Source organism: Contarinia nasturtii, unplaced genomic scaffold (genome assembly GCF_009176525.2).
Source record: "Contarinia nasturtii isolate CC-2019 unplaced genomic scaffold, AAFC_CNas_1.1 Cnas_scaffold_350, whole genome shotgun sequence".
In the NCBI taxonomy this organism is placed as follows: domain Eukaryota; kingdom Metazoa; phylum Arthropoda; class Insecta; order Diptera; family Cecidomyiidae; genus Contarinia; species Contarinia nasturtii.
Window position 1 is genome coordinate 4,520,066 of NW_022197705.1, and position 19,103 is coordinate 4,539,168.

At 33.0% G+C, this 19,103-nt stretch overlaps 5 protein-coding genes across 7 annotated transcripts; 1 reads left to right on the forward strand and 4 right to left on the reverse strand.

Annotated features, from left to right (window-relative positions):
* Positions 1-1,181: 1,181 nt before the first annotated feature.
* Positions 1,182-4,993, reverse strand: LOC116337997 (aldo-keto reductase family 1 member B1-like). Of its 2 annotated transcripts, none has more exons than XM_031763007.1 (5): positions 4,814-4,993; positions 2,986-3,128; positions 2,403-2,886; positions 2,127-2,335; positions 1,182-1,375 (listed from the first exon to the last, which is right to left on the reverse strand). In XM_031763007.1, exons 1-5 carry the CDS (start codon positions 4,883-4,885, stop codon positions 1,330-1,332), a joined length of 954 nt encoding a protein of 317 aa, XP_031618867.1. In that variant the 5' UTR covers positions 4,886-4,993; the 3' UTR covers positions 1,182-1,329. The 2 variants fall into 2 exon arrangements, with proteins under 2 accessions (XP_031618867.1, XP_031618865.1); XM_031763005.1 differs by lacking the exon at positions 1,182-1,375 and adding an exon at positions 1,889-1,967.
* Positions 4,994-5,253: 260 nt separating this feature from the next.
* Positions 5,254-7,137, reverse strand: LOC116337996 (probable ATP-dependent RNA helicase DDX28). Its single transcript, XM_031763004.1, has 4 exons — positions 6,617-7,137; positions 6,145-6,551; positions 5,634-6,086; positions 5,254-5,573 (listed from the first exon to the last, which is right to left on the reverse strand). Exons 1-4 carry the CDS (start codon positions 7,047-7,049, stop codon positions 5,289-5,291), a joined length of 1,578 nt encoding a protein of 525 aa, XP_031618864.1. The 5' UTR covers positions 7,050-7,137; the 3' UTR covers positions 5,254-5,288.
* Positions 7,138-7,281: 144 nt separating this feature from the next.
* On the forward strand, positions 7,282-8,503 carry LOC116337956 (post-GPI attachment to proteins factor 2-like). Its single transcript, XM_031762949.1, has 3 exons — positions 7,282-7,863; positions 7,935-8,156; positions 8,233-8,503. Exons 1-3 carry the CDS (start codon positions 7,452-7,454, stop codon positions 8,388-8,390), a joined length of 792 nt encoding a protein of 263 aa, XP_031618809.1. The 5' UTR covers positions 7,282-7,451; the 3' UTR covers positions 8,391-8,503.
* Positions 8,504-8,551: 48 nt separating this feature from the next.
* On the reverse strand, positions 8,552-10,569 carry LOC116337955 (L-2-hydroxyglutarate dehydrogenase, mitochondrial). The gene is made up of 4 exons (XM_031762948.1): positions 10,226-10,569; positions 9,690-10,008; positions 9,159-9,624; positions 8,552-9,094 (listed from the first exon to the last, which is right to left on the reverse strand). Exons 1-4 carry the CDS (start codon positions 10,312-10,314, stop codon positions 8,631-8,633), a joined length of 1,338 nt encoding a protein of 445 aa, XP_031618808.1. The 5' UTR covers positions 10,315-10,569; the 3' UTR covers positions 8,552-8,630.
* Positions 10,570-10,831: 262 nt separating this feature from the next.
* Positions 10,832-13,488, reverse strand: LOC116338089 (persulfide dioxygenase ETHE1, mitochondrial). Of its 2 annotated transcripts, none has more exons than XM_031763148.1 (7): positions 13,381-13,488; positions 12,985-13,111; positions 12,542-12,686; positions 12,088-12,302; positions 11,825-11,976; positions 11,529-11,647; positions 10,832-11,016 (listed from the first exon to the last, which is right to left on the reverse strand). In XM_031763148.1, the coding sequence occupies exons 2-7, from the start codon at positions 13,072-13,074 to the stop codon at positions 10,958-10,960; spliced, it is 780 nt and encodes a 259-aa protein (XP_031619008.1). In that variant the 5' UTR covers positions 13,075-13,111; positions 13,381-13,488; the 3' UTR covers positions 10,832-10,957. The 2 variants fall into 2 exon arrangements, with proteins under 2 accessions (XP_031619008.1, XP_031619007.1); XM_031763147.1 differs by having other exon boundaries at positions 13,363-13,482.
* Positions 13,489-19,103: the final 5,615 nt, after the last annotated feature.

The window sequence follows — 19,103 nt, forward strand, 5'->3', positions numbered from 1 at the left end:
GTTTGGTATTAACATGGTCAAATGTTGTCATTTCGCACGTGAAATTGAATAGATGCATATTTGCAATATATATATGTATAACGGTTACGGTCGATATCACAAAAATGAAAACCTTAAGTCGAATAGATGGTTGGCTATTTATAAGAATCTTGTGTTTAGAAAGAAAGTAGGAAAAATGAAAGAATACGCAAAAGTTCATGCTGCGGTTAAAATTACATTTTGTATAACGAATTTGTTGTTTTGATCAAATGCCGTCTCGTCTCCAATGGATTTAACTTTGTTTAAGTACATTGCACAAGTATGTACAATGCGCCGACGTCTCTCTAGTAAAAAAAAGAGTAATCTCTCGCTCTGTCACCCAAATTATTCCATTCGAGGTACTATCGTTGTTGTTTTCATCCCGACGAAGATTTATTTAGCAATGCCAAAAGCAACGAATTTTCAATTTATTGTTAATCGAAATGGCGAAATACCGTTAAATGAGGCAAAGAGCAGCATGATATGAGAAACACGTGAACAAAAGTGTATACATATTCATATGAACATGGAACGGTGCGGGATGCATGCGCGCGCGACAACAACACGATCGATAAACAGCATAGCAATTTATATCAATTCGCTGTATAGCGAATCGCATCCGTTTTTTTTTGTTTGTTTGCATATGTTCTTGACATTGTTCCACTTTTAACAGGTTTCGCATGTGGAAACAGACTCTTTCGTTTATCAATTATTATTGTAGATTCTTTCGTCTCTGTACGGGACAACGCAATTTGTTTCGCTGCGATTACGGTTTCCGGAATGGTTTCCAACTATTATTATTGTTGTGTTTCTTTCTCGCCGTCGACGTATTCGTCAACGCATTTTCGCTTAATTGTATACACCACACCGATATATTTATGTACGATTTAGTTGTATTGATACAATGGCATGCCGCAACTTATTCAATCATCATGTGCGTGTTGCTTTTTTCATTCTTCATTCCGACCAAAGCAATTGCAAAATAGAACACTGAATCGAAGCTGCTTTCTTAATGTTTTATAGTCCGTTAAAACACGTATACTAATCGGTTGACGACTAAAGTGCCGTTATTTTCATTTGTTGTGGTCGCAAAAAACTCCTCAAAAATTACCATTCAAATAGAGCAAAGGAATTATATTCGATCGAAAGATAGAAAGAAAACGTTTGGTTTTTTTGTTTCTTTATTTGTTTTTGCTTGCTTTTATTTGGTGAGAATTTTATGTTTTGGTTATAAATGTTTTACATGTTCTAAGAACAATCTATGTTAAATTGATTTTAATGCATTTATTACACAGCTTCATTTGTTGCATCTTAGTAATCCGTTCCATTGAATGGGTGAAGTGGGTGATCGAGTGCACTGCAAATGAGAAAAAATACCAGAAAATTAAATTATATACCAATGTATTATAAGAGAAGGCATGCCACATGCAACGTCTTCATAACATAATCGGTTAGCAAATTATTATTAATCAAAATGTTCGGTTAAATTGCATAACCATAACAGCAATTCACTAGAAAATATCAAAACGAATTAAACATAATTTTGTTCTTTTGTTAACAACAACCCATAACCAAAAAAAGAAGAAGATAGATTTTTGAAGTGAATACAGAACATTAAATAATAAAAGATGTGATAGAATAATAATGCAAAATAGAATTGCTAAGCCACTGTATACAGTATACTTCTATAGAAGGTTTGTAATGAACCAGTCACCACAAGCAATACAAGCAACACAACAACAAACAAATCACACTCCAATTTACCTAATATAATACGTGTTCTTTGGGTATTGGGATTTATCCAAAATTGATATTGAGTAATTGATAATTTTTGGTTTTTGAGTTTTTGTGGTTTGTTTGAATTGAATCATTTTTTTTGTTTCCATAACAGGAATTAGTATTCATCATGGAAAGGATAATCACGATGAGCTGAAGAGTCCAGCGATTCCCTGCTCAGAGAATTATTATTTTAAAATATGTTTTGTAACAATATAGGCGTGTACTTGTTATGCCATATAAGTAGTATGTAAATAAGAAAACTTTTTACCATATAGAAAAAAATACGAAAATAAGTAAGTATTTGTAAAATTAGAAAAATGATTTCTTACCCGGCCATTGGACAGATGCGACCATTACATTCGAAGGTGTTGATTTCGGCAATGTCTGCGTCGCTCAATTCAAAATCGAAAACATTGAAGTTGGTTGCAATGCGCTCTTTGGTTACAGATTTTGGAATGACAACATGACCACGTTGAATTTGGTAGCGAATCAAAATTTGAGCTGGTGTTTTGTTGAATTTAGCGGCAATGGCAAGAACCTGTTCAAAAAATAATAAATTGTAGAAAAATTGTTATGCAAAAAAATGTTGCCTCCGGCAGGCGTACCTTTGGATCTTCCAGTACAACTGGATCGTCAGCTGTAACCCATGGACGGTTTGGTGATCCAAGTGGACTGTAAGCCGTCAACACAATATCAAGACTTTTCAAGTAGGCGCTCAATTTTTGTTGTGTAAGATATGGATGGCATTCAACTTGGTTGGTGACTGGTTTGATGGTGCTTGCCTCAACAATGCGTTTTGTTTGTGCCGCATTGAAATTGGAGATTCCAATGCTCTTCACCAAACCAAGTTCAACGGCTTTCTCCATTTCTTTCCATGTGTCAACATAATCGACATCCGAAAACAAAATCTTATCATTTTCGTCTTTTGGGAACAAATCGCCGTCTTCTTTGTAGGCAAATGGCCAATGAATCAAATACAAATCCAAGTATGGAGTGCCCAAATTTTCCAATGTTTTCTTCAAAGACGGGATCACCAAGTCGGGACGATGGAATGTATTCCACAATTTGCTGGTGATGAACAAATCTTCTCTGTTGAATAAAAATAACAAATTTGTTAATATAGTTTATTCTTTTGATTTTATGTCAATTGAAGTTTTTTGATAGAAAATTTATGGTATTTGTTGGTACCTCTTTACAACACCTTCGGTGATTTTTGCGTTGATACCTGTACCAACTTCAGCTTCGTTACCGTAAACGTAGGCGCAGTCGAAATGACGATAACCGATATCAATTGCATCCTTTACAGCTTGAGTGACTTGACCGACAGGTGACTATAGAAACAAGAGAGATAAGAATTATAAACATATAAAAATAACAAAGCTGAATATTTTTTTTAGAATAGAGCTTCCGCATCGTCAGCGATTACGATGTTTATTATTATTATTATTATATTGTTAATTGAAACAATGCTAAATAGGTGGCAATTAAAAACATTCCATTACATTTAGCTATTAAAATTCATTCGTTGATAATGGAACGCAAGTGTTGAAAAAAAATTTGCGATATCATAACGTGAAGCAAGAGATAAGCAGTTGTAATCTTTACTACACGTCATAGCTCCAAAATTTTAAAAACAAACCTAAATTTAAACACATTTCTTGAAATTTCCAGGCTATTTTGGGCGCAATGCAGACACGTGCAAGTAATTTCAAAACCTATTGTCCAAAGCTCAAATGGTCCAACATCTTTCAGTTTGTTTCCGTGAATATAATGTTTATTCGGTCGAGCGAACAATGGAGAAACGAATATGAACGATAATTTAACATTCAATTTAATTTCATTTTATCAAGGACATAATATGGCAATTTATGGAAATGTTTTTGGATTTTTTTTATAATGAAGCCAATTTAAAACGTAAGCTCAACAAAAAAAGGACCTTTTGGCCTCTTTTAACTTATCAGTATTAGTACGTTAAAACTAAATTATGTAAATGGCGATAGAAATTAATGAAGCAAACAAATCGAAAAATACGGAAATATTTCAAAATTGTACACATAATCTATGTATCGATAAAGAGAAATTGGTCTATCGACCAAAATTACTTTGTAAACATATTTGAAAAAATTGCTTTCTATATCGAATAATGCTAATAAATCATCATCCATCTACCGATTTTTTTCCCATTATATGATTGTTTTTTTTTTTTCATCATAAAATATTCAACACATAGCACTGATACGCTATTCTTGACGTTATGTGAAATACAACGAAGAAATCGGTTATTCATCTTCGACAATTTCATATTCGCTATAATTTTTTTATCTTCTTAAATAAATAATAAATGCTTATAGATTTGTAGCACAGGTGATAATAATCACACACCTTCACCGCCGACTTCGTTTGCAGATTAGAGAAATACTGTCAAACAAAGTATGTTTGTATATGAAAATAGCCCACAACAGAACATTCGAGAATTCTCGTTTGATAAAGATAGAAAATACCAATGCCATTCAAATCGTGATTAGTTTGTATTAGATTGGATAGAATCCGTGAGTATGGGTAGTTCATTTCTAATGCTTATTATTATTGCGTGTTAGCAATAAGCAAAATTTCATTTTAAATGTATAACGATTTCGAGCTGGTGGAATATGCGATGTGGAATATGCGCAAACAGATTCTGTCCACAGACAATTCAATTTCTACTATAAATGGTCAGTGCTACATTTTTTTATACAAACATTTGATTTTTTCTTATAAGAATTTCCAATTTCTTCAATTAAAAAACTGTTTTGAAAATATTCATTCATCGACAACACCGGTTTGTCAAGTGCAACTGGTTAAAACTTGAATGAAAATAACGAAAGTATAATTTTTAGCTAGACATCCGGCGTACGCATCACTCAAATCTAATAAAATTTTGTGTTTTTTTCGCTCTGTTGTGTGACTTAATGCTTCTATCCCACTTAAATTGGCAATGATTTTTCAATTTGACTTAATTTATTTTAATATTACTCACATTCCAGGTTCCAAGTCCAAGCTGAGGAATTTTTTGACCGTTGTTAAATGTGATGTACGGAACTGATGCCATTGTATACTATGTTGTTTTATGGAAAATTACCGACCGTGAAAATAAAGTGTACAAAGAATAATACTTCGCAATGTCTGTACTTCGCTAGCGGCAAGTGTAGACTAATGAAATACGTGTTGTTCTATCAATTTTTATATGTCAAACATAAATGCTTATTGAAGGGGAAATTTTGTTATGGATGATGTAGTAGATCTTTCGACTCTAATGTGACAGTTCACTCTGAACTTCTCCTTCAAAACGGAATATTCTCAGATTCTGGTCAATATATGGATACTACTTTTTTAAACTTTTTTTATTATGTCCGTCATAATGCTTTTCCATGCTTAACTTTAAGTTTTTTTTTTAAATAAAGACAAAAAACGATAATATATTTTTTTTGACTAAGTTCAACTTGTAATGTGCTCTATGGTTTATTCTTTATATCTGCGAGCATGGCTCTCTCTTCATTTTCAATTTCCTTCCTAACTTTATCAGTTATAATTTTGGTCACATTAGCATTTACATCAGGTAGAATACCCTTCGTTCGAACAGCATGTTCGATTTTTCTAACCAAATTTAATTGATTCATTCCGCTTATAAAATTTGTAACTTGACAATTTGTTTCACTGGTATAACGTCCAATTCGACCGCATCGATGAATATAGTCCGAAATATACATAGGAAATTCGAAGTTGATCACATGACAGGCCTAGAATTAGAGTGAATTGAATAAAAATGTGTTACTACAATATTAATCGAATCGACTTACTCGTTTTGTATCAAGTCCCCGGCTGGCCAGATCTGTTGTTGATAAAACGTTAACTTGTCCCGATTGAAATTTTTTAAATTGTTGACGTCGAATTTTTTCGATTAGCGAATTATTCATTGAGCACGCTTCGATGTCATGATCGTTAAGAAAAATCGAAACAAAATCCGATGATTCACGCTTATTAGAAAAAACAATGACCGGTCGTTTTCGGTCAAGATCTTTTTTAATGATCTTGAGCAATTCGGCTGGACGATGTGATTTACGCATTCGGATAAATTTCTGTGTGATATTTGGCATGATTTTGTGTAAATATGGGCTAACGGCTTCATTTATTGTGCTTGGATCAATAATCGATTCCAATGAATTGCTTATATTTGTTGGCATTGTGGCTGAGGCAAGTACCAATTGTGTTGCTACTTCATTTGGTTCGCATCTTTTCACATTCTTATGAAACTGCAATAAATCAAAACATTAAATTATGGGTAAATAATCGGATTTCATTCGATCTTACCGGAAACCGTTTCAAAATGTATCTTAATTTTCCGGAAAAACTGTCGTCCAACAATGTATCGGCTTCATCGAGAACAACATGCCGAACCTTATCCATTCGGTAGATATTTGTTGTTATTAATTTGCTTAGCGATCCCATTGTTGCAATCAAAATATCGATTTGATTGATGGGCGGATTCATCATAATTGATTTTGTATGACCGCCAATTAGAACTTTTGTTTTTACGTCAAGACCATGACACAGGTCTTCGCACACTTCGCCAATTTGTGTTGCCAATTCTCGTCCCGGTGTGATAATTAATACTTTTGGCATATTGAATTCAGGCGGTTCATCTTTATCAATTGTATGTTTTCGTTTCAATACATTTTGGATGATTGGCAATAAATAAGCGATTGTTTTTCCGCATCCTGTTTAAATGGACACAATTCGGTTAATATTATTGAAGTTTTTTTTTTTTTTGAAAATAACCAACCTGTTTCAGCCGCAATTAAAGTATGTTGATTATCTAAAATCATTGGCATAGCTTTGTGTTGAATAAATGTTGTTCGTGACATATTCAACCGACCGCCCAAATTGATGCAAAGCTCAGGATGTATATCATAATTTTCGAATGATTGATTATACTCCGGTTTTTGTGTGACATCTTCGATTGAATTTTCTGGATGAATTATGAAGAAATCTCCTTTGGATTTATAGTGATGCCAACCATCCGATGTGAGAGGTATGGATCCAAATTTTGCATTTTCATCTTTTTTATCGCCGCAATGTAAATTAAATTCTGGCCGTCGACAAGTTATCAAGGGTTCTCCGATGTGTTTGATGATAGGTTTTTTCGTTTTTATCACATTTTTGTAAAAGGACAACGCCCGAGATGTACTCCACTCGAGTGAGCGAATTTTTAACATTTTTTTTTTCTTGATTACCAACTTTCAATTTTTCGGAAACAATTCACGTGTATTTTGTTTAAAAACAAATCCAAACAAATTCACTGGTGTGTTTTTTTGGTTATATAAATGTCAAAATTGTATATTAAGCACATTGTCTACGACAGATAAACGTCAAATATAGAAAACTGTCACGAAATTGTCGTGAGCGTTTGACATTACTCACGAAATGAACTTAAATAATAAAAATTGTGTTGTCAACAAATAAATAATTTACTGCATTGCGTTTTTTTCTCTCATGAATTTCTCGTCCAAAGTGCTCTTTTATTGAATCAAGACCAATTTGAATTCAGAAAAAAAAAATGTTATACCGGCTGTGAAAAAAACCTATTTAAAGAGTTTAAATTTACCAAAAAGAAAAATATGATTCCAACCAAATATGAAACATCGAGCAAGACATACTTCATAGAAATTTCGTTTGGAAAATTTGCGGTGACCATAGTATCGTTGCCATTATTTAGTTTTATTTTCTGTGTTATTTGGTCCGTCCTGTATTTTTATGACAGATCAACGGCAACGCATTGCGGCGTTGTTAATTATTTGCCATCAATATCGGCCGCTATTGGAAATTATCAGCCGCAACGTTTTATCTGGCAATGTGCGATTCTGTTACAAGCTTTGCCACGATTCTTAGTCGCTCAACAGTATTTACGGCACAACAGCAATCGCATCCGAAGAAGTCGTCGTGCTTTTGCCTACCTGGCATTTCTATTGAATATTATTGAGAATATTGCATTGGTTGGACTTAGTCTGTGGAATTCATCTGACTTTTACGGTATTTTGAACAAATATTTCACACAAAAAGCTCAATTTGTTCATTGATTTTTGTTTCGTTTTTTTTTATAGAGATCCATAAAATATGCTTCATTGTGTTCATTGCCACTTCAGAGTTTTATATGCTCATATCGTACGTTCTCAATCGAAATTCGCGTAAATTGTTGGATGTGGTGTCAAGCGTTGAACGAAAATCGTTGTATTACAAGCGAGCCCTTTTATTCATAAATATTGTTAGCTTCTGGTGCGCTGGATACTTTTTTCTGCGACATAATTCATACTGTGAAGCCGGTGGTAAGAACTTTAAATTGAACAAAGCCAAACATCTTCGATTGAAAACTATATAATACGCTTGTTATTTGTTTTACAGTTTATACATTATTCGCTTTAATGGAGTACGTTGTGGTTGTAACAAATATGGCCTTCCATATGACTGCTTATTGGGATTTCTATGATAAGCTCATTGTCTGCGACAGAATAAATGGTTTCGATATGATCACAGCCAATCAATACAGTCGACTGAAATGAATGTATTGAATTCAAACAGCGCAAATTTTTACGTTTTAAAAAAGTCACTACAGCATTAAGTTTTTGCATTAAAAATAGATAGAAATAAAAAAAAACGCAAGCTTTACACTATAGCAACAATGTTTTTAATTATTATTGTTTGTTAAAAAAGAAGTTGTGAATCGATTTTACAAAAATCGTTGTAATTTTTTATTTATATTTCATATAAACATCAACAACAAAAGAAAACAAAATAGAATTTTATAACTTGAATTCAACATCAATTTTATCGGCAATCATTTTGGCGATTGCAAGGGAACTTGTCGCGCCTGGTGATGGTGCGTTTCGGCAATGCAAGACACGTTTGGCAACCGCACCTTTTCCTTCGCCGAAATGAAAAACAAAATCATCCACCAATTTTCCATCAATCTCCAGGGCTTGTGCACGCACGCCCGTCGGTCCAATGCCCAAATCAAAATCATTTATATCTGGTATGAATTTCTGTACATGCGGTGTCTGAAGCATGATCAATGTGGATTTATAAAATTCAGACACACCATATCGGAAATGTTTAGCTGCCAAACGTAAGAAACCGGGATATCTCAAAGCATCGATTAATTCGAGTGGATTGATTTGATACCATTTGTATCCTTCTCGTTGGAATGCAAGTACGGCATTCGGGCCAATCCAAACGCTACCATCCATTCGTGGTGTGAAATGAACTCCTAAAATTTGAAAATCATTTTTTTAGAACTATTCTAGATTACTCTCGTTAACTTTGTTACTCACCCAAAAATGGGAGGCTGGGATCAGGGACCGGATAGATATTTCCTTTAACCATATGACGTTTTTCTTTGCACAGCAATAAATATTCGCCTCTGATTGGTACAATTCGAGGTGAACGTGGGCAACCCGTTTTCTCTGCCATTTTATCACTTTGCAAACCAGCACAAGTGAGCACGTATTTGGTGTGTAGCGTTGTATTCGAATCTTTTGCTTGAATCGTCACCGGATATTCAGAATCGCCTTCAGTTTCGGAAAATTTGTTCACTTCATAATCCAACAAAATACGACCACCCATGTAACGAATGTCTGAGGCATAATGCTCCGTCACCACCGCATAATCCACGATTCCAGTGTGCGGTGACCATAATGCTTTCAATCCCTCACAATATGGTTCAATCTCTTGAATTTTATCGCCATCAATTAACTGCAAATCTGGCACACCATTTGCAATGGCCCGTTTATGCAAATCCTGAAATGAAATGAGACTTTTGTTTTGAAAACAATGTAAAACGAAAGTAAGCATGGAGAACGTACCAATAATCTCGGAATTTCGACCTCTTCTGTGGCAACGATTAATTTGCCAACTTTTTTGTATGGAATGTTTTTCTCATCGAAATATTTGTAGCATAATTGCATGCCTTCCACGCATAGTTTGGCCTTCAACGAGCCGGGTACATAATAGATTCCAGCGTGAACTACACCACTATTATGGCCGGTTTGATGAAATGCTAGTCGTTCTTCTTTTTCGACCACTGCCACTTTCCATGTTGGATGCCGCAAAAGAATTTCACGTGCCGAAGCTGCACCAACTATACCACCACCAACAACGACTACATCATACTTTTCCACTTTGCTTGAAAACAAAAGTAAATTTATTTAGCATTGTATGTCACAAACAGTAAACAAACACAGATTAGATAATGACAGTCGTCAAAATAATTTCAACACTGTAACAATGAATGATTGTGATGAAATCAGCAAACACATCAAATTCAAAAAAAAACTTCACACAGATTGGCAAATTGAATTTGCAGTAAAATGATTTAAATATTTTTTTTAAAAACTCCTACTTCTGCGATCCGAAGATGTTTCCAACATATTCTCGTTGCAAAAACTTATATCTTTGCGCTAAGTTTCGGCATATACTTCGCGACAGCATTGTGACGAAGATATTTTTGTATAAAATAGTTGCGATTCAAAACACGAAATTTATTGTAATTTTGTCATCAACAGCTGTGACTAGACAGAAGACAATCACTTAAAACACTGTATATATGCACAGAGGAGACATTCATCTGCTCACGTATTATGCATTGCACGATTGATAACATTCGATATCACTCACAATACATGTGATATCGATTGTCTTTTGAACACATTGATGCAAAATGCATTCATTATAATAATATGTGTCTTATGTACACATTACTACAATGAAAAAGGTCAAATAATGTCAATGTCATTACGATATTATAGACGGTGAAATGTACGTGAGTTCGTGATTTAAACCTTATATTTCATTTCTGTTGTACTCAACATTAAGTATCACAGACAAATAGTAAATCTTTTTAACAATTGAAAGGTTTTCAAAAGAACAAAAGTTGGCAATGAAATAAAAGAGTAATTATATGAAAAATATTTTATTTTATCTATTAAGAATTGATTCTGTGCAGCTATACTGTGTTTGTACACTTTACTATATATAGTACGTTTTACAATATGTCGTATTCACAACTACAAAAAATACGTATAAAATTGTATGAACAAAGCCTCCAGGAATTGATAATTGTGATTTTATAGAATTATTCATTATTTGGGATGTCATGAAGTCCGCACTCTCGATTAGCTGGAACCGCTACATCTATTGCGTAAAATAAATATTAAAAAAATGTTTTATCATATACATAATTATAAATGGCGAAACAGAGATCATGAGAAGTACAAAAAGCGTTATTAACGCGTATTAAAGAAAACGAAATTATTTTTCAACAAAATTAATTCTTTGGAATCATCTGTATTTTATGCTCATATTTGCAAATCGCAAATCGTGATTTATATTGGAAATAAAATGAGTGTTTACGAATGTAAAAAAATTAAATGTTGTTAAACTAAATGTCTATAGTTTTTATACAACATTTTTTTCGGTTTAAGCACTAATTGAAATGTGTACAAATACATAGAAGAAGTGAGCATGAGATAAAAAAGTAAAGTATTTGCGTATTTTAAGCTTCTAATTAATTCCACTTTAGAAGTTGAGTCTCAAGATAATTGGTTGAATTTTTTATAATTGTTATAGCTTCATCTTAATGGAGGTAGTCAACATTTGTTATCTTTTTAGAATATAAATTAAACTTGTCTTAAAGATATACTTACCAATCATTTTTGGCTTTGGCAAATTCAAGTTTGTCATAATATCTACAAATGTATCGATGTCTTTGGTCAAACGTGGATTGTATTTCTTTTCTTCACCCACAGTGCTCTCTAATTGTCCCCTGTGAAATGCAAAAAGTCATAATAATTTAAATCATTAAAAAATAAAAAACTTTTCTTTGAAATGTTGAGATTATGCTTTTCTCTCCATTAAAAATGAATTTTGAGACGTTTTGATATTATTTTAACATACTAGCTTTTTTAGTCAATAGCAATAATAATTAACAAATAATACTTGCTTGTAGTCATGAGCCGGAAACATGCGAAAATTATCAGGCAAAGTGAATATTTTATTATATACAGATTGATAGAGTGTACGTGCGTCACCTTCTTGGAAATCTGTTCGACCACAACCCCTTATCAAAATAGTATCCCCAGTAAAAACAATACCCTGTACTCAATGAAAAACAACATTTTTGACCGAAAAATATGTTTAGCCAAAATGCAAGGTTGTGTTGTATTGAAATATTAAATAAAATAAGACAGTTCTACGAGTTATTACCTGTTCACAATTGATAAATGTCATGCATCCGTTGGTGTGTCCAGGTGTTGAAACTGCTTTGATTTCATGACGGCCAAATGTAATGACATCACCATCGTTTAGATGTTTATCAGCAATAGCTCCACTTGTTTGTGAAATAACGCTACGTACGTTGGGCAATAACTGTTTTAAATACCCGGTTCCTGTAATGTGATCAGCATGCATATGGGTATTGACTGTTCCATAGTTGAATTTTATTCGGTAAGTGACATCGAATGAAAATGATAGAGAAAAAAGGGATAAGTGATTAAAAAACTTGTATTCAGGACCACTCATTGTAGGAATACAATGTAAACAATAATAATTATGATTTACAGTATTTAGTATGCATTGAACATTCCTAGTAAATATCAATTCAGGCAATGAAATGTTAAGGATAGACACAGAATTTTCAAATCGATTCAAAAGTACTAACTTGCATATTTGAGTTGAAATTCGAGCTGATTCACCAGTTGTGCATCACGCTTTGCTTGCTCTAATACAGGATCTATGAGCACTGCTTCCTTTGTTGTTAAATCAGCCATTAAATACGTATAGGTACTGCTTACTGCGTCGAATAACTTTTATTGTATCGAAAATAGATTTTGAAGTAAAAAAGATAAGATAAGCAATAATGTAAGTGTATTTGTTAAACCAAAAATATGAACGACATAAAAAGTTATGACTGTTATCATTTTGCGTGATATATTTGTTTTTTTCAAATCTTAATTATTGCATTTTAATTTAAAGAAATTTTAGTGGCAAACAGAAGAAAATTATTTAAGCCCTTTATTACTATATGCTCGAATTAAAAAACATTACTGTATCACAATTAATTTTTCAGCTTTTTATGAATTTATGTTTATATTTTCATCTTACCTGCCGAAAAAAGAAATCACTGGAAAATGAAATGCGCGGTGTAATATTCAAACGACTTGATGATGTCATTTTAGCAACACTACCTAGCATTTTTGATGCCTTTGGATCCCACACAAAAAATTGAAAACTTGCAAGTTTAAAGAAAAGATATGATAAGTAACTTATCACTACTAGTACTGAACCAAATTATCAAAGTGTAGTATCTGTTTTTAAAAGTACATGGCGATTAAAGTCACTTATACACAGTCAGAAATTATGTTTTATGTGTGTAAATAAAAAATTCAGACGTTATGGTCGTTTTAAGGGTAAATGGTATGTTCACATTAGGCTTATAATCAACATTAACTTAAACAACAATAAAAAACCAACAACACTCACTATTCACTGGGAAATTACCAGATAATGACGATGATGATACTGTTTAATTAAACGCGAAACGATCAATGAATACAATTTTTGTTTTGGTCCAAAACAAACATGCTACGTATATACACTTCACTGCAATGAAAAAAGTCAAATAATGTCAATGTCATTGCGATATTATAAAAGTTACGTGAGTTCGTGATCTTATATTCAATTTTTGTTGTAGTCATCATTAAGTACCACAGACAACTAGTAAATCTTTTGAACAATTGAAAGGTTTTCAAAGACACAAAAGTTGGATCAAACTTTGTATGGGCAAACCAAAAAGTGAAATTCATTACAATATATCGTGAATCTAATTCTATTCTTTTCGGAGAAAATGAAACGTGGGCGAGTGTCATTTATGCTTGTTCTTCGAGATCGATTTTGGTTTTTATTAGGAACATAAAATGATATGCTGCTGTGTATACTACATAATACATAATACTTATCGTTAACTTTTACTAAACAAAATAACGCCAAATTTGCAAAGTTAATCTAATGCCGGAAGCTTGATATACTTTTGGGTTATTTTTGCCGGCGATTAGATAATAAGCAGTCCTTTCTCTACGTTACGTCGAGTAATTTGGCTGAATATTTATTCCAAACATGAACTTTCGGGCATTATATAGGTTGTAAGTTTTAATTGGAAAAACTCTTGTCAAAACACCTGGACCCGATGAAAACTCTCTGAAAAGTTGATTACTTGATTTAATTTTCATCCAAATCAAAACCAAAATATGCGCCAATAGAAAAAAATTGAATTTTCATTATCAGATTGAATGAACGAACAAGTTATCTCCGAGGATTTTTAATCTCTAAACGATCAGGAGGTACAAGGTCGAAACAATATAAAAGGCAACTATTTTTAATCTATTCATTTTTCGTTTTGAAAAGTTATAACTCTTTTGAATTTAATGCAAATTTTCGTTTGACATTTTTCGCGAGTGAGGAAATATTTTATTCACAGCAAATGCGTTGCGAGCAGTTTTTTATATTTTATTTATCAAATTTGCCTGAATTTTGCATTTTTCCCTTCAATCGATTCAAGTAAGTAAAAAACCCAATAACGAAAAACCTCCAAATAGCGAACAAATTATTTCGTCTCATGACTTGTCTCTCGCCGTTATAGAGAGTGATGACTGATGAGATTCTGTTTTTTTAATCTATATACCATGAAAGAATACGACAGATTTATTTGAACGTCTTACTAGAAAAAAAATTGTCGGTTTAGCGATATAAGAAGCAGAATGACAAATCATTTAGTAATTCGTTGAAAAATTCACCTTGTTATTTTGCGCTCACCAAAAAAACTGAAATATTTCCAAATACTGTATTTCATTCAAACTTTCATCTCCATAGTTCATCTCCACATTTTTGTTTGATAATCTGATCAAAATCAATGAATAAAATCAACATAAATATTCATTTTTTTATTTCACATCCGATTACCTAAAGCGAGATATAATTTTTTCCATCACTTCATACAGGAAAAGATCATTTATTTAAATTCGATTGCATCAATTGCATTGAAAAAAGTTTTGTTGTCTCAGGAACTACAGAAAAAAACTTTCTCAGCATCTTTGTTGTTGCAAGCTAGTCAAATAATATCCTATGAGATGTTGAAATGATGATAACAATTTGTAACCAATAAAAATGCTACAATGGTTTCGATTTAAAAAAAAGTGGTGTGTTACTTGTGAACCTTTGAGAATCTTAAAGATTTATGCGCTACTTTACATTTCATATTCACTTGTTTGAGATCAAAACCAAAAGATACACGGTGACAATGGTACAACGTCCTGAAAAAAGGCTCTATCCAACTGTGATGGTAAGTGGCTACTGAAAGGATGACAAACGCCATAAAATTTATTGCCTCCTAAATAATACTGAATTTATAATAACGTTGAGCAGGTCGATTTTACGTACGTCTTGGAAATTAACTTTATCCCAATTGTGTGTGAGAGTGTGCATATTGGATCACGGACACGATATCTTGATTTTAATCCAATCGATAAAACCCAAAGACACAAAAAAATTAGACATGCAGTTTTTGATTCGCTTTTTTAATGTCCTTCTCTCGTCTATTCGGTACATCCATTTCGAATTCAATGAAAACAAATTTTATATTTCGAAAAATCTATCGATGGCAACCACACACAAACGCACTCGATCTTCATGCAATGTTATTTATTTTGCCCGGAATTTATGATCGTGAGTAAAAAAACACCCCAAAGAGCAAACTTTATTTTTATTCACTTTTAATGTGCACAATTAAAACGCAATAATCGTAAATTAAAAAAGGTTCATAATTTTTTTCGGTTTTTTGTAACAATTTTGAGAGTGTTTTCTTTTATTTTAAAAGTGTCGCCATCAAAAGTCACTCAGCTGAGAATTAAAATGATTGCTGTAAGAGGTGATCGGTTAGCGCCATGATTTGATGAATTATGGTTTGTTTTGGTGATTCTTGTCGTCAAATTTTGGTGCTTGGATGTGTAATTTGTCTCACTTTTATCAAATTGGAAAATATTTACATGGAACTTTCATTTTTTATTATTTATTCTTTCGGAATCAAGTAATAATGATAATCAAATACTGAGTTCAAGTCGATAGATTAAATTCATGATGTTACAAAAAAGAGAGTTAAGAATATGATACACAATTTCACTTGTGAATAAAATCGGATCAAATCTCTTCAATCACTCGTAAAATAATTGTAAATCCTGTTTTAATTATACCAAATGCTACTTAGTTGCTTTTCGCCCATGTTAAATTGGCGTGATGCTGAGAATCATATTTTTTGCTCGATGAATAGAAAAGGTCTCATATACAGGCATGCAGGTAGTAAAAAGTCGTCTTTCTCCTCTTTCTATACCAAATGTACCAAATAGACAATGAAAGAAAACCCGTGGTTATTCACCAAAAAAAGACTACAGAAAAAAAAAACACTTCCTTCTTCAATTCGTACGAGATCGAGAGAGAGAAAAAAACGAACGAAGAAAAAAAATATTGTAATTAAGTTACAATGAATCGGCAAATCTTAACAAGTTCACTGGCTGCAGCAAAATCTAACCGGATACAATGTGAGTCGGTTATGATTTTTCTCTATATTCATCGTTTGTTTCGATGATTTGAAATTGTGGTTGAGCCGACGACGTGTTTGGGAAGGATTAAAATGAAATTATGACTGTCGATGAAAGTTAGAAAGAATAGAGTAAACAAACCGAAAAGAAAAAAACAACAGACGAAAACTGTGAATTAGATTAGCACAAATTAGACTGTGTGGTTTTTCGGGGTTGTGTTGCCTTTTGCGGCTCCATTCAAAATTATGCGGTGGATGTGCATTTTCATTAGCACAGTGCCAAACCTTTAATTTTTGTTCCCTTTTTCTCAACTATTTCCAGGAGAAATTGCTAACGAGCTCACATTCGAACATAATCAAAGCAAGCGAAAGGTGTCAAAATAATTTTCATTTAAATGCTCAGTTTTGATGATGCAATGTTCGACTTCAAAGGATTTCCGGTAGATCGTAGATGAAATTACTAGCTACACTCGTCTTTTTCGCACCATTTCATCGTTGTTTATCTGTGTCTGTGATCTGACCACACAACCGTCGTCTCCGTGTATTTTTGATTGGATTGCTACATCAAACACACTCACACATACTCGAAAATTCGCTTTTTTTTAACTTGAACCAACCCTCCGACACAACAAATTCATATAATTTCAGCTGAATTTCTGCAAAAGTTAGTTATTTTCAAATATTCAGGCTCAATTCATTAAATTTAATTTATTCGATGCCACAATGTACGAAGTCCTCTTTCGAAAAGAATTTGCATTGCAAATGTATTACATTTTTATTATATTCATGGCATGAACAAAGTTACCATTTTTCTTCCAATAGAAAAAAACAATTGCCGTTTTGAAATACTTTTTTGTTCCGAAATTCTGCGATCCATATCGAAAATGTAGGATAATGCATGTGGATGAAAACGGTTAAATGCCAATGTAGTGCTTATGCTCGAGACGGTAATGATCGCAAGGAGAGACTTTTTCGCTTCGATGACTGTAATTATGCATACAACAGATGCGATGGATTTATCGTTTTCCATGAAAAATCGTGCGTTACTCCATAATTATAGTTCCATTCCAACCCCGCATCAAAATATATTGGAGTTGAGGGATATTCACTTCGGTATAATAATCAGGAGCAACAGTTTTATAGATCACTTTCAACTGGAGCAATGTTAAGGTTATTTGACTTTGTTTATTTTAGTTTCTGTATAATAAAAATTCATGCATAAACTAGAAATCATCCCTTTGATATAGAGTAGAAATTCTTAATTTTATTAGTCACAATTGTGATCACCCTCTCTCTCTCTTGCACAAATACGGTATGCATGCATAATTATGGTGTAAACAAGGAGTAAAAAACGGTACAAACACACCGAAAAGGGAAACAATTCAGTGTAGAAAGATTGATGGCACAAAAAGAAATGGTTGACCGAACATGACGGCACACGAATTCAATTTTGACGAGCACGCGAATGAATTCACCCTCACAATTCAGCACAACGGATTCCTCTACATATATTTCGTTATTATTATTATTTTTTTATTTTAAATTGACTAATCCGTACTTTTCAATTTTCGAAGGTGTATCGGTAGCAATATGGCATTCGTTGCTTTCGATTTGTTACATATATGAAGTGCAAGCAGCCTTAAAATTTAATTTATATATTGAACGCCAATATTGAATTTGATGATCCGAACCATTTTTAATAGAGGTGATCACTGGATTCGGTTTTTTTATGTTCGATCCATTAAACCGAACCGCAGAGCATAAGTTTCAATGATATCGATACCTAACGATTATGCACAGACACAAATACATTCACGTCAACACATTTTCGACATGAAAATTCTAAAGATGATGAAAAACGAATATGATTGCTCGACTTCGATGTCTACGGTTCGTGCCATATGTGTTTGAAAGGGCATGCTCAGGTATTTACGAGTATTAGTATTTTAACACCACCGGATTATGCCGAATTTCCTATGTAATTTTGGCATTTATAAATTTAGGTGAAATGTAAGCATCTCTGGACTTGTTGAAATGTAAGCATCTCTATGGTCAGAATTTTTCGGTACCGAAACATTGAAATGATTGATAGAGAGAACTGGAAGAGAGAGAATTGAGTGAAAGTTGAAGAAAAGATGATCTCGATTGGCAAACGTTTCAAATTCAAAATGAATTTGAAAATGATCAGTTTAAATTGAAAAGAAATTCAGAGAAATGTTCGATTAAAATGAAGATTATCAAAAAGAATCTCGATTTTAATCACCTTTTCATCGATTCACTCAGGACATTGACATGGTCGATGATCACTGGCTATTTATAGAACAAAATGTATCATTTAGCGTAAAATCGACACCGTACATAATCGATTTATATCGTTCACTCAATTAATTTATGCAAACACACGCGCACACGCTAGTCAAACTGGTTACCTCTCATTGTTCTCTCATTTGTTCACACTTAAATGTTCAGGTGTCCATTGTCCAGAGTGAAATTAATACAGTTTGTTGATCGGTGTGTATGTACATTGCATATTCAATTTGTGGTATGTATGTACGTGTGCGCTGTATATTGTCTATTTTCAAGCGCATTCCGAATGAAGGAGACAAGCTAAATATCCTACAGGTGCGTACACACG

Excerpts from the sequence above, each read along its gene's own strand:
- LOC116337997 (XM_031763005.1), bottom strand. The coding sequence starts at position 4,885 with ATGGCATCAGTTCCGTACATCACATTTAACAACGGTCAAAAAATTCCT. Across the intron at positions 2,336-2,402 it reads TTGTACTGGAAGATCCAAAG|GTTCTTGCCATTGCCGCTAA; the intron begins GTACGCCTGCCG and ends TTTTTTGAACAG. Across the intron at positions 1,968-2,126 it reads CGCATCTGTCCAATGGCCGG|GGAATCGCTGGACTCTTCAG; the intron begins GTAAGAAATCAT and ends TTCTCTGAGCAG.
- LOC116337996 (XM_031763004.1), bottom strand. The coding sequence starts at position 7,049 with ATGTTAAAAATTCGCTCACTCGAGTGGAGTACATCTCGGGCGTTGTCC. Across the intron at positions 6,552-6,616 it reads TTTAATTGCGGCTGAAACAG|GATGCGGAAAAACAATCGCT; the intron begins GTTGGTTATTTT and ends CCATTTAAACAG. Across the intron at positions 5,574-5,633 it reads GGGGACTTGATACAAAACGA|GCCTGTCATGTGATCAACTT; the intron begins GTAAGTCGATTC and ends CTCTAATTCTAG.
- LOC116337956 (XM_031762949.1), top strand. The coding sequence starts at position 7,452 with ATGATTCCAACCAAATATGAAACATCGAGCAAGACATACTTCATAGAA. Across the intron at positions 7,864-7,934 it reads GAATTCATCTGACTTTTACG|AGATCCATAAAATATGCTTC; the intron begins GTATTTTGAACA and ends TTTTTTTTATAG. Across the intron at positions 8,157-8,232 it reads TTCATACTGTGAAGCCGGTG|TTTATACATTATTCGCTTTA; the intron begins GTAAGAACTTTA and ends TTTGTTTTACAG.
- LOC116337955 (XM_031762948.1), bottom strand. The coding sequence starts at position 10,314 with ATGCTGTCGCGAAGTATATGCCGAAACTTAGCGCAAAGATATAAGTTT. Across the intron at positions 10,009-10,225 it reads AACATCTTCGGATCGCAGAA|CAAAGTGGAAAAGTATGATG; the intron begins GTAGGAGTTTTT and ends TTTGTTTTCAAG. Across the intron at positions 9,625-9,689 it reads TCGAAATTCCGAGATTATTG|GATTTGCATAAACGGGCCAT; the intron begins GTACGTTCTCCA and ends ATTTCATTTCAG.
- LOC116338089 (XM_031763148.1), bottom strand. The coding sequence starts at position 13,074 with ATGCTAGGTAGTGTTGCTAAAATGACATCATCAAGTCGTTTGAATATT. Across the intron at positions 12,303-12,541 it reads ATTTCAACTCAAATATGCAA|TCAATACCCATATGCATGCT; the intron begins GTTAGTACTTTT and ends ACTATGGAACAG. Across the intron at positions 11,977-12,087 it reads CATTTATCAATTGTGAACAG|GGTATTGTTTTTACTGGGGA; the intron begins GTAATAACTCGT and ends CATTGAGTACAG.